This window comes from Sceloporus occidentalis, unplaced genomic scaffold, assembly GCF_023333645.1.
Source record: "Sceloporus occidentalis isolate IW3139 unplaced genomic scaffold, rSceOcc1.0.p SCAF_117, whole genome shotgun sequence".
NCBI lineage: Eukaryota > Metazoa > Chordata > Lepidosauria > Squamata > Phrynosomatidae > Sceloporus > Sceloporus occidentalis.
Genome location: NW_028317097.1, coordinates 88,233 through 100,375, shown reverse-complemented (window position 1 = coordinate 100,375; position 12,143 = coordinate 88,233). Strand labels below are relative to the sequence as shown.

The 12,143-nt window shown below is 38.4% G+C and overlaps 1 protein-coding gene across 2 annotated transcripts in view; it reads left to right on the top strand.

The window, feature by feature from the left end:
* The window catches only part of LOC149282374 (transient receptor potential cation channel subfamily M member 8-like), a 30,167-nt gene extending 29,988 nt beyond the window's left edge, over positions 1–179 (top strand). For both annotated transcript variants that reach the window (XM_089498238.1, XM_089498239.1), the window contains one exon: positions 129–179. In XM_089498238.1, coding sequence (XP_089354364.1) covers positions 129–179 — 51 coding nt within the window. The remainder of the gene's footprint in view (positions 1–128) is intronic.
* The last annotated feature ends 11,964 nt before the right edge of the window (positions 180–12,143 follow it).

The window sequence follows — 12,143 nt, the reverse complement described above, 5'->3', positions numbered from 1 at the left end:
TATTATTATTATTTTGTCACAATATGAAAAGATCTCTGTAGGAAATGTTCCATTCCTGCACATCATACTGTCTCCCAACTACTTTCTCACATTCCTCTTATGCACCTTTTTAATCTTTGTCTTCACAGCTGAATGATTTAAAAGGGTTTATGAAGGACATCAGCAGCAAATTAAAGTAAAAACCTGTCCCAAGGGAGACGTATGGTGAGTGTTGATTCCGTATCATCCATTCTCCATCTAACTGTTCTAAATCTGGGATGTGTTTTTGTACATTGTTACACTTGCATTAATGTGACTTTACATTTCATTAAAGTCTCTTGGTTGGTTCATCATAGAATTGTGGTCAGTTGTTATTTTTCTTTGTGTAGGGTAGGGTTATTATATATATTTCTGTTTACATTCTGTTGCACTTGAAGTATCTCTAGTTCTTGAATTACATCAGTCATCCTTTGTTGGATTGGCAAAATGGGCAAATGCTCACTGAGCGGGTGGCTGATGGAGCCGCACACTTAAGTCTACTGCTTCTCCTGTGCCATATTGGGTCCTTAAGTGGGCAATAGATACACAAAGTACCTCATTTATTGGCCACTTTTCTTCACTTTCCTTCTATCTGAAAAGGAATGATGGAAGGTGTAATCCATCAGATGTTAGATGGCTGCATGTACTGCTCTTGATGTCAGTCATAAATAAAATGCACAGATTGTTTGGCATACTCCACAATTAACTTTGTCTTTTTCTTCCTTCTGTTGCCCTTTTCCCTTGACACAACCCCCTTTCATTTTCAAAAATCCCACCTATCCTTCTCCATCTCTCTATCTCATTTCAGATTACTATCCAACAAAAGAGATGTCATCACCTCATTCATGTAAAATAACCCTTTCACTGTCAGTCTAATGTAATTGACATTACATTATTGTCATTTTTTATCACCAAGCCTTCAACTTTCTCAATATTGACTGACATTCTGGGGGTGTGTGAACTGGTTTGATTTCCATTGGTCTGGATGAGTACTTGATACTTGTGTGTTGTAACATATTGATATGTTACTTCCATACATTCCACCTCTGTTGTATCCCTTCTGGTGAATCCCATGAGAATGCCCACATTCTGAGCCATGACGTGAACACGTTGGAACATGTGACTTTGCTCAAGCTGCCATATTACCTCCCTCTTCACTCATTTCCATCATTGGGAAATTGACTTATGCCCAATTTAAAGAAAATAATAGAGGATGCTTTAAGCACTAATAAAATAAATTGGCTCAACGCCCTTATAACCCATATCGACATGGTGACTTTGAGAGAATACGTTTTCTTGAAAAGACCAGATACTCTTTATAGACCTTCCTAACAACAACCATGGGCCTTGAGTTAGGAGAGTATTTTGAGATAAGAGCAGAGATATAGGGGTGCAGAGTTGTTAAGAGTTCCTTAGGTCAGGAGTTTGAATTTAATTTTGTAGGCTATAGGGAGCAAATCAAAGGACTGGTACAGTGTGGCAGCCATTGATATAAAGAAATCGTACATATTGTTATGTTATTGGTAGTAGAGTAGATGCTATATTTAAAAATCTATATAACAAACTTTTCATGTTAAGCTGGTGAAATGTTTTTATAACTAGGAAGATGTCAGTTTCATCTGTCTTAGTTTTGTTGAGATGCGAGTGGCAGGCATGCTGTTATATTACTCACAGTATAAAACCTCACAGTGCATGTTCTGGGCAAGTTTAGTAACCATTTCTCAGATTTGGCTGCTAATTGTACTTATAAGAACATATTCTTTGATTCTCTGTTATTTTATTGATTAAATATATATATATGTATATATTTATTTATTTATTTATCTTCAAGGACCTGTATTGTAATTTTTACACTAATCAAATTTAAACATAAATAATGAGAATATCCCCTTAGCCTCTCTGTGCTATGCAGGGTGTTTTTGAGGCATATCAAGGTACCACTGGGTTTAATACAAGACCCTGCTGCCTTCTAAAGTGCATCCTTCCTATGGATTTATTGTATCTGTTTCAGTTTGTATCAAGTTGATCTAGACAGAGCAGTGTTTGCTTACTTGAACCTAACTTTAAGTTGAAGATGATGTTCGCTACGAGGAAAATCTGAGTTACGTTTGCCAAATGTGTAAATGAGTTGAACAGTTAGTGCTTTTTAACTTAACTACATGCTCTAGGAGTTGAATTACTTACTGCTGAGTATGCTTTTAGCGTGCATTTTTTTCCTCATTAGTCTGGATATTAAGCAGATCATTAAATTAAGATATCTAGATATCTAGAGAGACCAGCATCTCTACATGTAAAACTGAACCACAGGGACAGCAACGTTAACGTGTCATTTCTGGGGTAAAAGACTTTCCCTTGGGTAAAAAGAAAAGCAACATAGTCCTCGTCCCTCTAATTAAAAAAGGTTATGTACTTCAAAATGATTTTTAATGATATTTATTATCATCGTATCACCAGTTTGTCTCATAACATTATTGAATCCTCTGTTTAGTTATATATTGGATGAATAACTTTGTGTTTTGTGGTGTGTCTGTTTCCTGTATCACTAAATAAATAAAGCTCAAAATCCAAAATTTAGTTTTTTTTTCGCTTTCTTACCTGGTTTGCTAATATATATATATATAGATCGGAAATATATAATTGTTTTAAACCTCCCTCCCAATCACTTTGTTATATAGATTAGTTGCTTAACCCTTCCAGTGGCCTTGACATCATACCCCTACCCTGCTATGGGACAACGGGAGCACTGGGTAGAAGACCCAAATTGTTAGGTCAGAGCTCCAATTTGCAAACCAGTCAGTTGCCTAATACAGGTCACCTGGCCAATGTATGTGTGTGTGTGCATATATATTATATATAGCTGAGGCCAAAAGTTTACGCACACCTAGACTAAAGACATTCAAACTCAAGTTTTCACGTTGCCATACATTTCTTTTGGCAAGTCAATTAAGGCATCTACACTAACAGTAGCAGTAACAAAAATAATAGTTTACAGGCAGAATTATTTCAGCTTTAATTCACTATATCAGAATTCCAGTGGGTCCAAAATTTACATTCACTTTGGGAAACACCCCCACATCATGATGCTGCCACGCCAATGCTTTAGTCAGGATGGTGTTTTGGACTAAACGTCTCACGTGCCCCTTACGTCATGGGGTTTTGGCACCGACAGGGTTAAATCCCTGCCAGTGAACAGATATCAGGCTGTCAAATCTGACAGCCTAGTCTCCCCCTGACAGCTGGGGTCAAAATGTGTGACCCTGAACTGTAAGATCAAATGTAGCACGGCTCTAATAGAGTGCCCTTACATTCAATAGGCATTTAAATATCCAAACTTCTGTTCAACCATTTCCTTCCGGCATTATCATCACTGACGTCACTGGGGAATCCCTGTGATGAGAGGTCATGCTGCAGCCACATGACAGAGTTGTCACAGGGCTGCACAAAGCAATCAGAGGGCCCCCATCAAAGAGGTTCCCTGTGCTTATAGGAAAAAAAACACTGCAGCACTCCCCGGTTGTAATTAAATTTAAATTACTACCACAAGCATTGACAAGGCTGGTGGTAAAGTTAGTGCATGGAAAGTGTTAAAATACCACCATTTAAAATATCCTGGTTTGTGGAGGTAAATTGTCCACTTCCAAGATGTCCCAAATAGAACATGGGCGCATGATCACCAGATGCCAAATTTGAAATTGTAAACTGAAGTGGGCATGTCCCAAATGTGGTATCATTATACTCAGGAGATGTTGCTAAACACATATTGGAATAGTTGGTAAAAATTTGAAATAGTAAAAAGTGTTATTTTTTCACCATTTTGTATAATATTATGTTATAGTAAATAAGATATGACCAAAGAAAGCCATTCTTGTTCTGAAATTAAAAAAATATACAATTTGTGTGGGTACAGTAAATGAAAAAGAATAATGACAGCTTAACACTTCAGAAATGTAAAAACAGCCATGTCACAAAGGGTACAAAAAATAAAATTCAGTCCAATCCTTAAGGGGTTAAAGACACCTTGGTGTATGTAAACTTTTGACCTTTTTTGATATAGTGAATCAAAGCTGAAAGAATTGTAATTGATTGTTTTTAAGTTACCTCTGATGTGAACTTAAATGACTTGCCAAAAGAAATGTATCGTAACAAGTCGACGTTTCAGTCATTGTTGACTTTCCTCAGGACATATCCTAGCACCAGGCTTGGGAAATTTGGAATGGCGTGCAATGGACTTTATGAGTAAATATATATATATATATATATATATATATATATGTACACATGTGCAATAAAAAACAATTTAGCCTGTTGTCTCGACACATACACCAAATTAAATAATAAAGGCTGTGTATAAGGTAACAATGGAGCCACATTGTGTTCTGTAGCAGGCTGCACATTAACCAACAGACCAACACGGTAGAAGGCAGCAAAGTACAATTCGACAGTGCGAAGATAACATGCAAAGAAAGGTCGCGCAGTCCAAGTTCAGGGTCCCATCTAAAGTTTGCCGCCCTTTTAATCACAGTGTGACGTTATTATACTTCCACACCGAAATAACTATTGGGGGCTGATCACAGTACCACTTATACTTATATGGTACTCATCCCTCCCTAGGAGGAACAGTCCTTCATTTTTGACATATCTGATGAGAATTTAGAGAATGGTTTATAGTAATATATAAATGTGTTTATGGATTAACGCTAAGGTTATATTAAGTTGCTAAATTTGCGTTGAAAGACACTCCAGCCATCATATGCACCTTAATGTATATGATGTATATGATAGCCAGTCAGCTCCAGCCAATCAGTGGTGTGAAATATTGGACCACAGAGAGAAAGCAGGGAGCTGCAGCTTCTACCTTAGGTAAGTATTTTTGTAACCTTTTTAGAGCATACATATATATATTAAAGTACTCATAAAGTAGTTTAATATGCTTTTTTTCTTTGGTGAGGCTGTCTGGGGCATTAAACTGTGCCTTTCAGGTAAACATTTAAACTAAATAACACCAAAATAATGAATCTAACACAAACACAATCCTGCTATAATTTACCTTAACTGGTTAGTTTTTCTTTAACTGAAGGGGGCAATTACCTTTTGATCCAACGCCAATATCTATGTTACTAGGAATTATTTCTGGTTTCAGGCAGCACTGTCTGTCCAGACAGATCAGGCTGTGGGCACACATACCAGAATCATACTAAATATGATGCAACGTTTGTCTGTCCTTAACTCAAAAAAATTCCTTTACAGAATTCTACATTTTAAAAACAGGATCAGTTAAACATTTACAAGTGGTCAGATAAGACGGGTGGGAGCTATATAAAGGCAGATTTTCAGAGAGGAGGGCCTTACACAATCGCCTGCAGAGCTGAACATGAAGAGGTTTCTGCTCACTATTCTGCTGCTGCACTTGCTGGGCTGCTCAGGTAATGTACGGAATTAGTAAGAATTGGGAAAGAACGTTGACATCAGTAACATAAGAAGTGGGCGTTTATTCACTGAACTGGGAGTCTGCGGGGAGTTGCGATTTGAACTCACCTATGTCTTTGTGTTATGACGCACCATCACCATCATGAGCTTCTCCTGACAGAAGAGCGGGCTTGGTCCTGCAGAATGTATTTTTCAGTTGGTTGCATTTCTTTAAATTCAATAACCAATTGAATTATGCATGTTGTAGGGTTACCTTGGCACTTCCCTGGGTTAGCACTACTCAATGTATCTATAAATTGAAACCAAGATCATCAGCAATTTCCAAAAGCCAATGAAAAGTTCCACTAGCCATCTTACACACTTTGCAATTTGCATTTTGTATTCTTTTTGTATGCATGACCTTGGTCTCTGTGGCACTGCAAGATTTGTAGATTTGGTTATTTTTACTGGGAATCTTATTAATATAAATCAGATTTATGTTGGCAAAGCACAAAGTTCCTTGTGTTTCAAGGAAGTAACCGAAGCAAGGATGACACCATCTATGAAGTAGAGTTCCACCTTTCAAGAACACTTGGATGTTTTTAAGTATATAAGAATGTGGTTTTACTTTTAAAGCTAAGTAAGTATTTTAAAGCAAGTAGTTTTAAAGCTAAGTTATACCATATGGCAGGCTTGCTTTGAGACGCAGTTTGATCCGTAGTAAGGTTGCAAGGCAGGTAAGTAACTTTGCCTAGGAAGATATAGCTGTGTACTCTGCCTCACAGTACATGAAGCGACATTGTCTATATTCACTAAACTGGGATTGAACATTTAAATCTCTTGAATTTACTTTGCAAGAAGGGTGAAGCTGGCTCGGTATAATGCAAAGATAACTCAGTAAGAATAGATTTAGGAGATCCCCCATTACATACAGTAAGTATGAAGCAGGGCCAACAAAACTTGAAGGAGAAGCTCAGTGGTGTTTACCATTAATAATTCATTGTGATATCAGGTAGTTTAAATGTATAACTTCACTACAAATTCATCTGACATCTATAGGATCACCTGACGATCTAGATTTTCTCTTTTAGTATTATATATATTTTCTCTGTATCCACCAGGTTTTCCAGTTAATGACTATGATGATGATGTCATTAGAACAGCTTTGAATGCCTCCCTTGCTGAGCTAAATGATCAGTCCAGGGATGCAAACTTGCTCAGGATCACTCGGAGCAGAGTGAAGAGGGTGAGTAAACACATTAGGTGAGCTCACAAATGCATTACTTACACAGTTGCAAGGTAAGTTTGAGTTACAGTGCTAAATCTGTGCCTTGCCTGCAGGTGATGTATCCAAGGGACAGCGACGTAGACTTTGACTTAATTCTGGAATTTAGTGTCCGAGAGACCATCTGCAATAAGAACTCTGCCCGTGATCCCTCATCGTGTGACTTTAAAATAGGATATTATAAAGTATGTGTTCCGGTTCTGTAATTAAGTGTGTGTAGTCTGTATAACTCATTGTATAGATAAACAAACTCTTGGTGTTATTTCTTGGCTTTATAATAGTAAATGATAAGGATAACACCAAATCACTGACTTTCTGTATAGATGTACAATGCGCTATCATAGCTGGTGTGCCTATAGTTCTCATGAACCGTAGTCCAGCCCCAGATTTCTGAATGGAAATGATAGCTAAAATAGCATTAGAAAAGTGATCCAAATCTCTGGTCCTATGAAAAGCATAGGTTTTCAAGACCAAGAGCCATATCTCACGCAGACTAGCAGCACCAGATGAAGTTAAGTGACCGTCCCTTGTCAACTTTTTCCATATCTGTTTTATGGTGTTGCCCTTCCTACAAAGACTACTGGGGAATCTTAAGTCTAAACCCAACCCTGGTAGCACTGCTTAATATTAGAAGAACCAATTCAATCACTCATCCTTTCTAACCGAGAACATTCCCAGCATGAGTCCGTTTTCCAACTAAATGCCCATGGATTTGAAGCAATTCATCTATGCCAGCGTAAGCACAAGAACCAGGGAAGTTTCAAAATAAAGAATTATTTGCGAAGGCAAGAGGTTTTTATGGTAAAGTGAACATATTCACATAATATTTGGAATATTCATCGTCCTTCATATTATAACAGTGCAGAATAGATCAAGATCCTACGGATTCCCACCTTTTCTCACTCAGAGCAAGTGTACACAGTGTCATCTGATAACACGTTAATGCTATTTATGAAAATTAATTCTTATGCTCCAAAAATAATAATTGCACGGGAAGACAAACTTGATATCAATGTATGCTAAGATAACACTGTAAACTTTCAAGCATGTACTCTAGCCTTCAAAGAAGCACCAGAACAATATAAGGGGAAAATATAAGATTTTTTATGTCTTATAAACCAGATTTGCCTACTAAGTGATACAGGCCACGTGAGTACTGTTACTCCATTATAGGAAGATGTGTAACTGCTGATTTCTCAGCGCTGTAAAAATGTGAGAGGGTTTCTAATGAAATAAAAGTTGAAAGGTCACCATTGGATTTGTTAGCAGAAGGTATTAGAGGTCTTGTGTTTGGCCCCCATGGCCGGTATGTATTTCACGGTTAGGTGTTGACGCTCAGGGCTATGGTTTACAATGTTTTACGTTATTACTCCCTCTCTTCAGGAAGCTTCCTGTAGAAGCCAAGTGTTAGTCTCTGATGGAGGCACCAAGGTTTTGAGCGCATATTGCTACATGCCTACAGACAGCTCATCTGAATCAGACAGCAGTGAAGAGGTGAATAGAAGAAATACAATATATAAATGTATACCCCCGTTGTGTCTTTTGTTTTCATAAAGGGTATAAATACCCAAGGGGTTGACATAACCCCCCAAATGTTTCCACAGAGCAAAATGAAGGGTACAATTCTACCCGCGTATTCAAGTTCTTACAGCTCATGGTTTCCAAGATCTTTATGCTTATATAAACCTTTTTGTAGGAATGTTGAATTTCAGGCCTTGAGTGCTCATCAGAACTGAACAGTATATATGAGTAAATCCTCGCTCAAGCAATGTAATCACTTACAATCATTTTGATTGAGGTGGCAGTTCTGGAGCTGGAATATCCAGAAAATCAGGCCTTGAGGGCTGTAGTTTGACACCCCTGCTACTGTATTGAGTTTATTGTGATCTCACGAGCTATAGTTACGCCATACATCCCCAGGTATTGTTAAATAATATCGCTAATATATTTGATTAATAATACACATTATTAATATATTTCTTTTGACACCACAGTGTCTCTCTAAGGATTTGTTTTTCATTGGTTTCTTACGAGTTCACACAGTTCCTTAAACCCCATTTACTGGAAGTGCAGTAGACGGAGCTTTAATCTTACAGTTTTTAATGAGAAGTCACATCCAGCTTTTGTTTCAAAACCCTGCCATTTGGAGCACAATAACAGCGTAGGGTGTGAGTAAACCCCCGCCATCAGAAAGTCACTGGATCCTCTGTTTGATGGGAGTATCCTATATATGAAAATATAAAATTATCAGGGGCCCCTTACATATCTAAAACACCAGGTTTACAGACACCTTCCTCATAATAGATCAAATAAACTGGCACCCGGGCATGGCTAAGACCAGGAACATTTGTATTGGGTATACCATATGAGATCAGGTAGCAAATACATCCGGGTGTGTGTGTGTGTGTGTGTAATATATATATATATATATATATTAATGGGCACTCACGGGTCTTTGTAGCAAAGTGCATTAAACACTAGTTTATTTCAATCAGCATGGCCAACGTTTCGGACCACCTCCGGTCCTTTCTGCAACCATAGCCATATTTTGGCGTTTATAGGTTTGTGCAGATCACTTGAGCAGATGATAGAGACGTGGGAGAATAATGGGGCATGTGGATTTGGAAAGCATATGATCAGTGGAGGACAGGCACGCAATGATTCTAAGACTTGGGCCACTGCTAAAAAATGTATTCTTTTTGTGCATATCTTACTTGAAATTTTCCATACAGACTTTTACGCTATAAAAACTAACTGCGTGGCTTTGTATAAATGACAAATAACAGGATACTTTATGTTCATGGGTCCTGCCCTGCAGAATGCACCACATTCCTTTAGACATATAGAAAAGTGCCCAGACTTGGATGCTTTTTGATTTCGGACCTGTCTGAGTTCTATATGCTGTTAACATCACCTGCTATACGAGTTATATGAGTAATTACATTACATTGCACCAGGACCAGAAGCTTCCTGCTTTTTCAAGCAGTTGGAATCATATGCCAGTTGTGGAGATCTTCAGTGGCCCAGAGAGCTGCAAAGTTACATGCCAAACCTCCATCGCAGCTTCCACGTGGCCTCCTTGAGAGGCAGGGACAAGCTGTAGGACAGGCTATGAAGCGGCTGTCTGTGCTTGGTTGAGCATCTCAAATTTGTTTTGTGTGACGTTCTGATTTGGAAACCTGGGGGTGCTCCCCTGATTGTCATATTATCCGGGCACAATGTCTTACCTCTCTTTTCTTTTTCTTAAAAGATAAGAATTTCAAACACACAAAGAGGAGGCTTCAGGCAGAACTCGGGTATGGACCTAAATATTTTTTTGTATTGATGCCCACAAAGAGGTATTTCCCAACTTGCAGTGCAACCCTTGGTTCTTCTGTTTCCGACTTCGTATACTTGAAGTTATTGTTGTTGATTTGGACTTGTTTGTTCAGATATTCGGTAATTCTAATCACCTTTTGTAAACGATGCACTGTCTGCTGTTTCCAGTTTTTTTTAAATCTTTAGACCAACTGGGAGCAGCAAAGTTGCTTGTTGCAGAAGACAGCACCTGTGCTAGCTACATACGCAAGTATAATAAAGTGTCCATAGCCCAATGCCTAGCTTGACCCAGCTTAACAATAAGTAAGGAGTGTGAGCCAGTTCCAAGATGGCTCAAACGGCTCTCTTCATTTAGTGTCTTGGTAAATGTGTCTTTATAGATTTTCCTTATGAGGCGGGTGAGTATGGCTTGGCTTGTGCTTCGCAAACAGCTGACATATTCACCACGTATATACAAGTGGTATCACTTATTTCCTAATATAGTTTTCACAGAATCACCATGGCTACTTTAGTTGATAGCGAATGAGTATACGGGTTTATCCAAACAAAGTGTGCCAAGAGAAGTTACACATTTTTACAAAAAATTGATTACAGTACTGACTCGAGGATATAATTCATACAATCTTTTAGTGGGCTATATATTAATAGAAGAAGATGTAAAAACATCAGGTCATTTATAGGCGGGACCGCTAAGGTTTTGCAAGCATATACGCCTCTAAAGTTCCCCTATGAGTGTTAGGAATTATTAAATGTATCACAAGTGTCTAAAAACTCAACATTTTAGAAACAAGTAATCATCCTTACTCCTTAGCCATAACTTGTTTTTAGCATTTTTTCCATGATATTCCAGCAGATAAACGCTTTCCGCTCCATTACAATATTTTCTGTATGATATATACATATTTCTTGTCATTCTAGAAAGATTCCCTTCCCATTGGGATCCATACGGAAGGATGAATCAGAAACCAAATCCAAGATGGGAAGAAGAAACTTGGGACTCACCATTATGGGAATAATCCTCCAAGGTGTTTGCTCCACTTCTACGCTTCCATGTGTTTCGTCCATGTTCTTCCTTGTTTCGTGTCTCTCCTCCCTTTTTCCATTCCCGTCATTAATTTATTCAACGTTCCCTTTTCTGAAACATCCCCTCTTCTCAGTCTGTAATTTTCCGACACTGTGCCCTGGTTTCTTACCCTTGTTTCTGTGGCCATTTATTTTGGTGTAATTTTCTCACAAGCCATCTCTTCCTTTTTCTTCTTGCAGAAGCAGTGGCATACGCCCCACACAGCCAAATGTTTTATCTACTGGATTTTGACCTTGCGCCTCTGTAATTCACAAATACATAAAGGTTGCATGTTCTTTGAGAACAGAGAGAACTTAAACATTTGCACGATTATTTGGATACAAAACTCACAGTGCTAAAATTCTCCTAATAAAATCTACCACAAAACAAATGATATCATTGTCTATCCGCTCTTATTAAAATCTAACGTGACAACCTTGGAAAAGGTACATCCAAAACTCCAGTTATTGTGGACTACAACTCGAGGATCCACCACCCAGACGATATACCAGCAGATGGCAGAGTAGCCCAATAAGTAAGCACCCTGAGCGAACTCTGTATGAACCGAATCTTTGTAAAATCAGTTTTACATAATTTATGACCTAAGAACTGGTTGTGTGAAGACAGAGAGGGATGATTTTCTTCAGATCCTCTGTAGGGACCACAAGTATTTTAAAAAAGAGCTTTAAACGATGCTGTGCTAGTTACTCCATTAACCCCTTTTTTGTTTTAAAGCATCCATTTCTGTGGCAGCCTCATTAAATGCATTCCAACTGAGATATTTATCTGGTATTTCACACCTTGTGCATTAGCTCACATCATCTACTGCTTTTGTGGCCCCATCCTGTATTCCTATATAGATGGCAGAAGATACTTGGCACAGGCCACATCTATGTGAAGGGGTAGCAAACAATATTTTTGCACTAAGACATGCTGCCCAAATTGGTAGTGTGATAGGACGGCCCTCACTTATAGGAAACCTAGGTGATTGCCAAGAAGGCTGAGCTGATGCCCCTACCTAGTAAGATAGCAAGCAGTGCATGCAGGAGGGGG